This window comes from Saccopteryx bilineata, chromosome 3 (genome assembly GCF_036850765.1).
Source record: "Saccopteryx bilineata isolate mSacBil1 chromosome 3, mSacBil1_pri_phased_curated, whole genome shotgun sequence".
Lineage (NCBI taxonomy): Eukaryota > Metazoa > Chordata > Mammalia > Chiroptera > Emballonuridae > Saccopteryx > Saccopteryx bilineata.
The window spans coordinates 159,311,389-159,323,147 of record NC_089492.1 but is presented as its reverse complement, the minus strand read 5'-3'; the positions used below and the strand labels follow the sequence as shown (position 1 = coordinate 159,323,147).

Genomic DNA, 11,759 nt, shown 5'->3' with positions numbered 1-11,759 from the left:
TTGTAGTCTGATGAACCAGACAGAGGTGCTGGCCAGCCCGTATTCCCTCTGATGGCTCTAGGGTAGGATCCTCTTTGCCTTTTCTGTACCTTGGTGTTCTAGCAATCCTTGGAGTCCCTTGTCTTGTACATGCATCACTCTACTCACAGGGCTGTCTTCTCCTGTGTGGCCTCACATGGTCTTCCCTTCGTGTCTGTGCTGATCCAAGTTTCTCCATTTTATACTGGGTCAGGGCCCACTCTAATGACCTCACTTTAACTTGATTTTCTTTGGAAAGACCTGATTTCCAACTAAGGTCACATTATGAGTCACTGGGGATTAAGACTCCAACTTGGCTCTGTTTTGATTGGGGGAGGGAGACACAATTCAACCCTTAACACTGCTGCCTTTGACAAGTTCTTTAATGTCTGCATACCTCAATTTCTCTATCTGTAAAACAGGACTGCTATTACTTTATAATACCTACCTCACAGGGATGTTGGGATGTTTTAATAAGTCAATGTGTGAATAAAGTGTGTGGAATAAAGTCAGGCACTTAGTAAATGCTCTGTGAGTGAGAGCAGCTATTATCATGGCCCTCTTCTCACAGTTGCAAAAATACATGCTGAGTATTTAAAGCTGGATTAGAAACCTGAGTCTTGCCTGACCAGGCGGTGGTGCAGTGGATGAAGCATCGGACTGGGATGTGGAGGACCCAGGTTCAAGACCCCAAGGTTGCCAGCTTGAGCGCGGGCTCATCTGGTTTGAGCAAAGCTCACCAGCTTGAGCCCAAGGTTTCTGGCTCAAGCAAGGGGTTACTCAATCAGCTGAAGGCCCGCGGTCAAGGCACATATGAGAGAGCAATCAATGAACAACTAAGGTGTTGCAACAAAAAACTAATGATTGATGCTTCTTGTCTCTCTGTTCCTGTCTGTCTGTCTCTGTTCATCCCTCTCTCTGACTCTCTCTCTGTCTCTATAAAGAAGGGGAAAATAAAAAGAAACCTGAGTCTGCCTAGACCAAGAGATGGCTCAGGGCTAGGACTCCATTGAGAGATCGCATGGCTTGGTCCTGTGCAACTGCTGGAGGCCAACTGTACCCAGAGAGCACAGAGCTTAGTTTAGAAGTGATTTTCTCTATCTGCTTCTTCAAATAATTGTTGTCAAGCCAGCAGGGTTTGAATATTATGGGGGGGGGGTTGGCTTCAGTCCTCAGTCTTTAACCTGGGTACAATCCCACCATGTGCAGCTTCCTCAACTACAGAGGGACAAAGTGCCCTGGGGTGGCTGGAGCTTCTTGTTACTCTGATAGCCTGTGGATCTATGCATCTCCAAGTACAAGAACAAAATACATGTGGTTTAAATAAGCTCTAGTTACAGTTTCACTTAGTTTCACTAGTATTTGGCCAAAGATGGCCAAAACGCTGACCAGCTCTTCAGGGCTTGTTAGTGTCTGCCTGGCTGGTTCCTTCTGTCTTCAGAGGAGCTACAGCTTGGGGCTAGGGAGCTCGCTGGGTTCTAAGATCCCTAGAGGACTAATAGCTGGTTGACTGAATCTTAGAGAACCTAGCAGATTCCTCAGCACCACAACCAGGACTAAAGTGTAGAAAGAGAATTCTTCGGCACCCCTTCTCAGGACTGACTTTTCTGGGTATAGGCCCAGGAGGGCAAGTCAGGAAGATATATCAGTCTGTGTGTGTTCCTAACATTGTCTTCTTGATGACTTTGGTCCCTGACAGAGTGGCCAGGATGACTGTCAGGTCATTCATCTCCTGTGACATTGATAGGGTGGATAAGCGAGAAAAAAGGCACAAACCTGTGATTCAAGTGAGAGACCACTTGGTGGCCCGGTTTGATTTTCAGCCATTGTTTTGAGAAGTAGATCCATTTGAATTAATGAAGGAATTGCATACATTGGAAAAGCAGTTGGAAGTCTGTCAAGTACAATCTGAAAACAGATCCAGGCTAACGAAGTGTTTGGAATTGAGACACCTGAAACAAATAATAATGATTTGTTATCGATGCATCATCACTTTACAGTATGTGATTATTTTTCATAAGTACAACATGTGTACTTGCTGTGAATTGTTTGCTTTTTTTTTTTTTTTACTTAGCAACCCTTTTTCATATAGGTGGAATCAGAATAAGTTTCACCTTAGTCCTGTTTCAAAAGTGTCAGCATTATTGATCCCCTACTTTTATTGGATCAGTGGAGTCACGTACAGGCTTAGATAGACATCCCATAGGGTAGGCATAACGTGCTGCAGATTCTACAGGAGGACAGGAAATGTTGTTTGTCAAGAGCAGATCCAATGGGAATTGACATTTGAATGGTTCTGCCTGGTGGACGAAGCTGTCTTGGGCAGAGACACTTAGTATTATTGGTTATTGGTTAACCAGAATTTTGCTGCTGTGAATCGACATTCATCTGCTCACATCTTTAGGACCATCATTTTTCTCTGTTAGAATATGAGTTCTTAGGGCCTAAGCAATGCTAAGCCTGGAGCAGAGACTCAAAAAAGGTGTGAGTGAAATGAATGAATGGTTGCACAAATGGGGGTGCTCTCCATACTGGGGTCTTTTCTGGAGCCTGACCCCCCTGCTTGACCTGAGTCAATTTGGGGATTAGACCTTGGGGACTCTTGTTCTGCGAAGCCCCCTCTGATCCAGCCCACAACCTTAGCTATACCTCTGTCTTTTTTCTTATATGTGTGCTGGGTGAGTCCACCTTGGAATTTTTTCACTCATTGGCTTTTCTGCCTGCAGAAGACAAAGACACAGCCCTGGAGAATGGGTGGGGCCAGACCTCAGGCAGCAGCTCTTGACTCCGATGGGCAGTATATGACAACCATTGGGAGCCTCATGAGAACTGACTGGCCCTCGCCCACCCCTCTCCAGGTCTCAAGCTGTGAGAGCGGGCCTGAACATTGGTGTTCATTAGAGCTTCTTGTGTCCAGCCAGAGTGGAGAACCACTGCAATGGCTCTTCTCAAAATCTAGTCAATATCCGAATCATCTGGGGGGCCTGCTTGTTAAACACCTGCAGTGTGGCCTCTCACCTAGGTTGTGATCCAGTTTCTGAGGAGGGGCTCAGAGCCTGGATTTTTAACAAGCTCCCTGGACGTGCTTCTGCTGTCAGCCTGGGCAAAGCTTTGGGAGCTGCTGGTTGTGGCCGCGGGTCCTCCCTGAGCCACAGTGCTTTCTTTCTCTTCCTACCACTGTCCTGCTGCTCACCTTTCCTTTGCTGAGATGCTCGCTTCGCCTTCCACATGGATCTGCGCCTTGCTGAGCTCTGGGTTAGGAAACAGTTGTTTTATCTACTTTTCTCAACGGAAAGGAGATTGGAATGCCTCAAAGGTGTTCTATCTGAGGAAAAAGGACCCCCAAATGGGAAACTAAGCACATTGAAGTGGACATATTTGAAGGTGGTTGGACTGTGAGCTCTGGCTTGCTTTGCATGTGAGAGGCGTGCTTGTGGGTGAGCATTTGGTCTCTATAGGAGTTGGTGAGCCCCTGGAGAGGTCAGCAAGTCTCCAGATGTCAAAGTTTCAAAATACAGACATGCTGGTTTGCAGAGCAAGGGAGAGTCACTGGCTCTGAGCTGGGCAACTGTGCTTACTCATGTCCATTTTAAAGTCTCTTAAAATCATGGTCCAGTCCATAAACTCTGCAGTGGTGTGTCACTGCCTCTGTCCTCTAAGCTCAGCCAGCCTCTGCCAGGCCAGGTTGCTGCTTGTGGATGGGGCTGCCTGCAGCAGTGTGACCTTGCTGCCATCTGTGCTTGAGGGGCGAAGGCCATAGCTTTTGTGGGATGATGTGGGAACCACATAGGTGTTAGTTCCCATGAAGACTGGTGTGTCAGCCTGTAACCAGACATTGAGGAATGTGGATTTCCCTCTGTGCTTGATGACTGCCAAGGCCTTCATTCCAGCTGCTGAAGCCTGTTGATCCCAAGCATGGAGCTTGCCACGATGCTTGCTCTCAGGTCACAGGTGTTTTGAAGATGGCAAATTGAAATCAGGGCTCTGCATGAAGTGCAGGTGCCTGTCAGGAGGACATGACATACGAATGGGAAGGCACTGGGTGCCTCTGGGTTCTTTCAGGGTAACTCAGGCACCATCCCATCACCGTTCCTCTGAAGCATGGAGCTTAGACATCACTTGAAGAGAAAGTTCTGCATGATATTGAGAAACTATTAGAGAGCAGAGGAAGGTCTCATGATTAAGGAAAGAACTGCCTGGAATCTAGAAGATATGATGGACGTTAGGAATACATTAGGGTGGGAGGTGGTGAGGATGTGGATGAGGCCTGAAAATTTGTTTAACCTAAAATGCACAGTCACAAAAGGCTGTGGACAATGACATTGAAGTTATATGTCCCGGGAAATTATGCAGAACTACTGAGGTTTGGAGGACTCCACAGCACTTATTTAGAAATGCAAACATTTAAAACAGAACCTTATGCCTGTCGCTCAGTTTTGGCATCAATCTTTCATATCCTAAGCATGTCCTTTGAATTTTTTCAAACTTTCTGCAGTGGCGAGGGTTCTCCTCCCTTGCCTGCTGAGTTGTGCTACTGGAACAGTAATTCCTGGTTAAGCAGTAGCACTGGGAGGTTGGCATGGTTCTGGGGAGCTAGAATAAAGTGTAGCACTTTATTAAGAAAATAACCCCAAATCCAACACACACACACTCACACAAACCATAGGTTAGAGACCAGTTAGAGACCACTTTTTTTTAAACCATCTTTATTTAGAGTCTAAACTCAATTCAGTAATTCACCTATTTGTGTATTTTATTTCTAAAAGAAGCTGTGAGAAGCCAATGGGTTTCTGATGAGAACAGCTGGTGGGTTGGTGGGCAGTGGGGGGTTAGGAGGAGAAAAAGCTCATGTGGAGGATGAACTAGGGTGACTGCTGGGAGGTGAGTGGATGGCTGAGGGTTGGCTCTGTTTGTAGGTACTGGTTAGGATCCAAAAGTTGTTTTGTGTCTTTCTACCATCTTTTCCTGCCAAACCTGGTGGGAGTTAAGCCAGCATCAGCTCTTGTAATGACAAGCCCTGCAGATATAGCTCACTCAGCTTTCCTCTGGAGTGCTGCTTTGGCATGGGTGGTAGGGATACAAGGTCAGCTACCCCAGGTGGCGGCATCTCTCAGTTCTGGAAGCATAATAAAGACATTGCACCTAAGGCAGACTTGATTGTGAGTGTGATATTACCAGAATTTGGGTTCTTTTTCAGTTTGTAACAGATCAGAAAGCAACTAGGACTGTTGGTAAGCAAATTCCTTCTGCCTACCTTTGCTGGTGGACACTTGAGCTGGAAGCTCACAGCAGAATAACAGAATGAATGATACCAGGATAGAGATCAAAGCTCTATCAGGAGGAAATCTCCTTTTCTGATTCTAAGGAAAATGAATTTTATTCAACCATCCCACAGAGCCCATAGTGTCCTGTGAAATTGGCTTCAAGAGTTTTCTCCTCTGTAGGCCATATTCCCAGTGCTGGCATGTCCCCAGCCCAGAAAGTAAAAGGGCAGGCTGAAGAAAGCAGGGCCCCCACTCCATGCAAGGAAGACGATGTCCTCAGAGCAAAGTGGGTGGGCCTACCTGCAGCCTCCTGAGATCCACATGGAGGGAGGGTGCAGTTGTGGATGGAGGAGTAGGAGAGCAGCGAGCTCTGGGCATTTATTCCTGGGTTCGGCCTAGGTATCTGGGGGAAGGGAGAGTAAGCATGAAATGGGAAAGCTTCCAGGTCCCCTCCCATCCTTGCTTTGGATCTCATGGGAGAATAGAGGGAGAGAGTGGACAGTGGCTGTTAGTGTCACGGTTGCCCTGGGATGCTCATCCCTTCTCAGTGTTCCTCACTGAGGAGCCAAGGCGAGGAAAGGGAAGCACAGGGAAAAGCTAGAGAGGTAAAGTCTTTTCACAAGAGATAATGAATTTTCTCTGAATTGAGTAGCAAAATAAAATCTTGTCTGTGGAGCTCAGAAGCTCTGTGCACATATATCCTCTCTGTACTTTCTAAGGAACCTTAGTTCTTAGATGTGAAGGAGATTGTGTTCTAAGCCACAGAGATGTAGAGCCATTTTATGTGCTTCTGTTCACAATCATAAAGCACAACCATGGGAATGGGAAGGAATGGTGGAGATTATAGAGGCTAAACATTAGTCCCCTACACATGGCCATGTCTTAATCCCTGGTGCCTATGATTACAGATGTGGTTAAATGAAGGATTTTCAGGGATAGTGATGAAGGTTGTATAAAAGGGTCAGAGGAAGAAGGAGAACATGTGGTGATTATTGTGGACATAAATGGCAAAAAGCCATTGTAGATTTGAGGCTTAGCAAAAGGCTAAGTTCTCCCCCCTCCACCTCCATATTGGCTATGATGCAGAGTATTTTCACTCAATTCACTTGCTTCCTTAAATTGCTGGAAGCAATTTACATGCCCTTCCTCTTACTCTTTGTTTGTTCTGATGTTGATTGATTTCACTTATGCATGGTAGGGGGATTCCTGTTTATGCCTTGGGAGAGTTCCTGTTTTAGCCTGAATGTGTAACTTTGTAGCAAGGACTTCCTTGATTTGCATATGGCTATATAATAAAGCAAACTGGGGCTATGGGGCACTCAAATATTGCCATCAGCATTTGAAGAGTCCTCCCAGTCCCATTTGTTCTTGATGAGTATGTTTCCTTAATTCCGCACCATTATTAGGAGCTTTGCTGGTCTGCGGCAGGTGATGGAAGCAGGGGGAGAAAAAGTGGTGCGTTGGAGACACAAGGACAATGTCTAGAAACTAGAAAAGGTAAGAGAATGATTTTTCCTTGGAGCCTCCAGAAGGAATCAGCATTGCTAACACCTTGACTTGATCAGACCACCATTTGCAGTAAGTTGTTACAGCAGTACTAAGGAACTGATACAGCCTTCTCTTTTTATAGAGAAATCTATTGCCATCAATATTTTCATTTTAGCTTTGTACATTTGTAAATTATTTACAGAAAGGGCAAACTTTTCTCCTGCCTCTAGGACATAGACTTTTTCCCTGTTATTTATTTATTTATTTATTTATTTATTTATTTATTTATGGCAGAGACAGAGAGAGGGATAGATAGGGACAGACAGATGGGAAGGGAGAGAGATGAGAAACATCAATTCTTTGTTGCGGTTCCTTAGTTGTCCATTGATTGATTTTTCATATGTGCCTTGACTGGGGAAGGGGGCTATAGCAGACCAAGTGACTCCTTGCTTGAGCCAGCGACCTTGGGCTCAAGCTGGTGAGCCTTGCTCAAACCAGATGAGCCAGCACTCAAGCTGGCGACATTTGGGGTCTTGAACCCAGATCCTCCACATACCAGTCCAACGCTCTATCCACTGTGCCACTGTCTGGTCAGGCTTTTCCCTGTTATTGCCAAGCTAACCATAGCAGGCCTTAAAATGTTCAGTTTTATGGGGTCTAATTGCCAAGTTGACTCTATGACCATATGGATTATATGCTACCACACGCAGACCCAAAGAAAGGTCCTGAGAAAATCTACCTCCTAAAGGGAAGGCAGGGAAAGACTGAGGAATGAGGCTGGCCACTCCTGTCTGATAATTTTAATGGAGTTCATTAAGGGAAACTCAATATAGATTAGGTGCATCTTGGGTGGCTGCAAGACAAAATGGATCCCCACATTGCTTGAAAGGTGCCCAAGAATTATCCATGGCAGAAAGGGGAAAGTCACGGGTCCTAGTAGGTAAATGCTACTAGGTATGGAAAATTACTTTGCATGCTTGACCAGGTCAGAACAACCAGGAGTTGGCACATAGCAGAAGGGTACTGATTTATGTCAGAATGACCATCAGTTATGATCAGACAGTCTTCGAAAGGAGATTTGTGGTAAGCAACCTCAGTCTTGGCCTGGGGACAGCTTGTGGCTCAGGCATTGTCATGTCATGGAAGATTCCCCCCAACACCATATTTCCTTGAATCAAATTTAAGGACTCTGATCTGATTCAGATGAGTGAATTTATGGGGATAATATGACAGAGGCGGTCTCATAAGACCAGGGAAAAACAGTCCTCATTGTAATATATAACATAGTGCCTACACATGCTCCCCTGCTGCCCTCCTGCCCTTTTCACTTTGCCCAATGCTCTGGCCTCTCTGTCACAGGAAGGAAAGGGGTTAGGATCCTGCCACAGGGGTTTTCAGAGGATACTTCTGATTTCTGTACCAGAATAGACTTTGGAAAGGCCTTTTGTGTTTAAAAAGTGAAGGCTTATTGCTTCATCTCTTGCAATAAACATCATGGGTGACTTTCATCTCAGACCTCAGAGGATTTTGAGATACTTTGAAACATTCTGTGCCTTGTCTATTTCTCATTGGTTGGTTGAGAAATTGAGCCACACGTACTGAAGATAGTGAGACCAGGACATTGTGGGCCATGGATGGGAATAGAGGGGTGTAGGAAAGGTAGTCATTGGTCCCTGAGTATGACTGCAGATTGAGGACTTTTGGTGGACCTTTATGTCTGAGACAGGAGTTCTTGAAAGAATGATTCCAGTGATTCTTGTGGCTTTGTGATGGAGTTTTTCATAGACATGAGGATAAGTAAATTCCTCTTTATGAATCACAAGATCAGCTGTTACACTTTAGCACGCCGACAGGCAGATTGCATGATTTTACTTCCTCTCTTTGGCTATATAAAGCTGTGGGCTGCCTTGTGCTCTTCAGTGTGTAGGATCCCAACCAACACAGGTCAGCTGGGACCAATGGTGGGATGTCTTTGATCACAGAGAGAATGGAGAGAGGGCTCAATTTATTCTTGTGCCCTTTATCCTGGGATGATGATGGTATTTGGTGAGGTTTTCCTGTTGGGGTGAGTTCACACCTTTGAAATTTACTTAGCTTGATATCAAATTTATAGTTTACTCTTTAATCTTACCATGACAAAATTATAGGACAAATACAAATATTCTCCCAGTCCTTGGAAAAAGAACAAGCACCCTCCATCATGACATTATACACACCATTAAATTAGTACAGCTTCCTCACCTATGGTCCCTTGATGAGTGTAAGGCTCAGGGCCACTGCCACCATTGTAGCCATTCACATGCAGGTTCTCATTGAATTCGGGCAGACAGTAAAGAAACAGTAGAGTTAGAGGATGGTGGGCCATTCTGTTTATTGGTTTCTCACCAAGACAGGCAAGCTACAAGAAAAGCCAAGGAAAAACCTGCTTTTCCCATGGAGGGTAAGGGATCAGGGAGAAGAAAAAAAAGAAATCCTCCTGCACCTCTTGGTGGTGGGACAGAATCTTCCTTCCAGTAAACATTAGCAAGACAATGGTCCCTCTCAAGCAGGAAGGCAACCTGCAACCTCACAGACCACTATATCTGGCATTGCCAGCCCCCAATGCAAATTATAAGTGAGCAAACATATACATCATATTTACAAACTTATTTGACCAACAATGGGCCTGTACCTCAGTTTGCTCTTTTGGAAACTGGATGATAGCTTTGACCACCTCTGTTTCCATCTAGCTTTAACATTGTGTTTTTCTCAGATTTTATTTACCCCAATATGAGTTGAGACCTCTGAGAATTTCCTTTCTTGTTAACAAAAGGATAAACTAAGGCTTATGGGTCCTTTTGACTTTCAGTTCTTTGTTCTGGATATGAAATTCCTAAATTTTCTCTTAAAGAGTTTCTGCATCAGGCTTTTCATCTAGAAGAAGTTCAATATCTGAATAAACCAGAGAGAAAGTATCATTAAAGTTAGTGATGTGGGTTTTTAAGGACATGTTGAAAAGTGTTCTCTTCCATCATCAGAGGGATCTGTATTATACCTCTGCCCAAACTGTGACACAGCCCAACCTATAGGCAAGACCCAGAGGGTTTGAATCCCAGCCCTATGCCTCCTTAGAAGTGGCCAAATCCTTCCCCTTCCCCACTTAGCTTCTTGTTCATATCAAGGTGGATCACTGGACCAGGAGGTCTTTAACCCTTTGAGTAGCGAGTTATTTTCATGCTTGCTGACCCTCAGGAGTGAGTTTCTTAAAAAATTGAAACTAGCTTCAGTTACAGTTTTATTAACTTAAAATCATATTTGTTTGATAATCAATTTATGGAAACGAGAAAAACATACATTTGCCTTTTTTTTTTTTTTTCATTTTTCTGAAGCTGGAAACAGGGAGAGACAGTCAGACAGACTCCCGCATGCGCCCGACCGGGATCCACCCGGCACGCCCACCAGGGGCAACGCTCTGCCCACCAGGGGGCGATGCTCTGCCCATCCTGGGCGTCGCCATATTGCGACCAGAGCCACTCTAGCGCCTGGGGCAGAGGCCACAGAGCCATCCCCAGCGCCCGGGCCATCTTTGCTCCAATGGAGCCTCGGCTGCGGGAGGGGAAGAGAGAGACAGAGAGGAAAGCGCGGAGGGGTGGAGAAGCAAATGGGCGCTTCTCCTATGTGCCCTGGCCGGGAATCGAACCCGGGTCCTCCGCACGCTAGGCCGACGCTCTACCGCTGAGCCAACCGGCCAGGGCCATTTGCCTTTTTTTTTAATGTTGTCTTACACTTTTTAAAAGTAAATACATTGTACTCTGGTTAGTCAGGAGGCACAAGGACATACATAAACATTCGTCCTACTCAAAGGGTTAAAGCCCTATCTAGGCTGAACAGTGGGGCTTTAAGTCAGTGAAGTGAGGTGGCAGGGCTGAAGTTGGCCCTGTATGTTTATGGGGCAAGCTCCTGTGGTGCTCTGTGTCTCTGTGGGGGTGGCTTATGATGGGGGGACAGGAGCCTTAATGTCACTTTGGGGCCTGTTAAGGAAGGAGATATACGTTTTGTACAGACATGACTTAGGACCGATTTTTCATTTTCAAACTAATTAGTTAAGCAAATTCCACAAACTAATAAAAATTTAGAAAATCATCACCTCCCTTCACTTCACAATTAAAATCATGTAAGACTGGAAGCCAGGGACTTATGACCTTAATCTTCCTTCCGTCCCAGAAGGGTTTCAAGAGAAAACATCGACCATCCCACTGGCTAAAGACAAAAAGTTCTCCTTTTCTCTCTTATAGGGCCTCCTGTTGGGTAAAGAACACATCACTTTAAAACCACCTTTCAGCAGGAAGAACGTAAGTCTTTACGAGTCACAAAAAAAATAGGGAAATAAATGTATGCATCATGTCCTTGGCCACTTCCCCATCTGAGTGATCCTACAACCAGCCTGATAGCCTGGGGCACTCCTGTGAGGAGGCAAAAGGTGTGTCCACTGCCACCCAGTCAGAGAGAGTGATAGAGCCTGATTAGGAAATTCCTGGAGGATGAAGATATATATCCCTACCCTGAAAGCTGTGCTTCTTGGGAGGTGAAAGTCAGGTCTGGCTGCTTTCCCCAGGCAAGAAACAACAAGGTGAAAAATGCAGACCTGCAGGTAAGAAAGTTTCTGAGAAAGAGAGAGGGGGAGGGAGAAGGAGAGAAAGAGTTCTGTGAGTCTGGACCCCAGGGTTTTGTTTCTGGGACTTCAGGCATCTCTCCTGATGTCTCTGGACCTCAGGTGCCTCCTCTGGGTGACCATCATCATCTTTGTGACCTCTACACTTATGTGAAGGTGACCTTGGCATTTTAGGCCTGCAGTTTCTCTGTCACAAAGGGGCTGGATCAGAGGGTTTCTGAGAACCTCTCTTAAGGACACAAGTGAGAGTGCTGTGCTGTGGGGACCCAGTAAGAGGAAACGAGTTGCTTTGGACAGGCTGTGAGGCCGTGCCTGTGAGACTTATGCTGAGATTTTCT

General features: G+C 45.5%; 1 protein-coding gene across 2 annotated transcripts in view; it reads left to right on the top strand.

The window, feature by feature from the left end:
• Window positions 1-6,732: 6,732 nt before the first annotated feature.
• IL1R2 (interleukin 1 receptor type 2) overlaps window positions 6,733-11,759 on the top strand; it is a 59,817-nt gene continuing 54,790 nt past the window's right edge. The window contains exon 1 of one of the 2 annotated variants that reach the window (XM_066267916.1): window positions 6,733-6,779. Coding sequence is in view for 1 of the 2 variants with exons in the window: in XM_066267913.1 (XP_066124010.1) it covers window positions 11,387-11,400 (14 nt within the window). In the remaining variant the exon portion in view is untranslated. Of the gene's footprint in view, window positions 6,780-11,195; window positions 11,401-11,759 lie in introns of those variants that run through there. The other variant, XM_066267913.1, reaches the window with a different exon arrangement.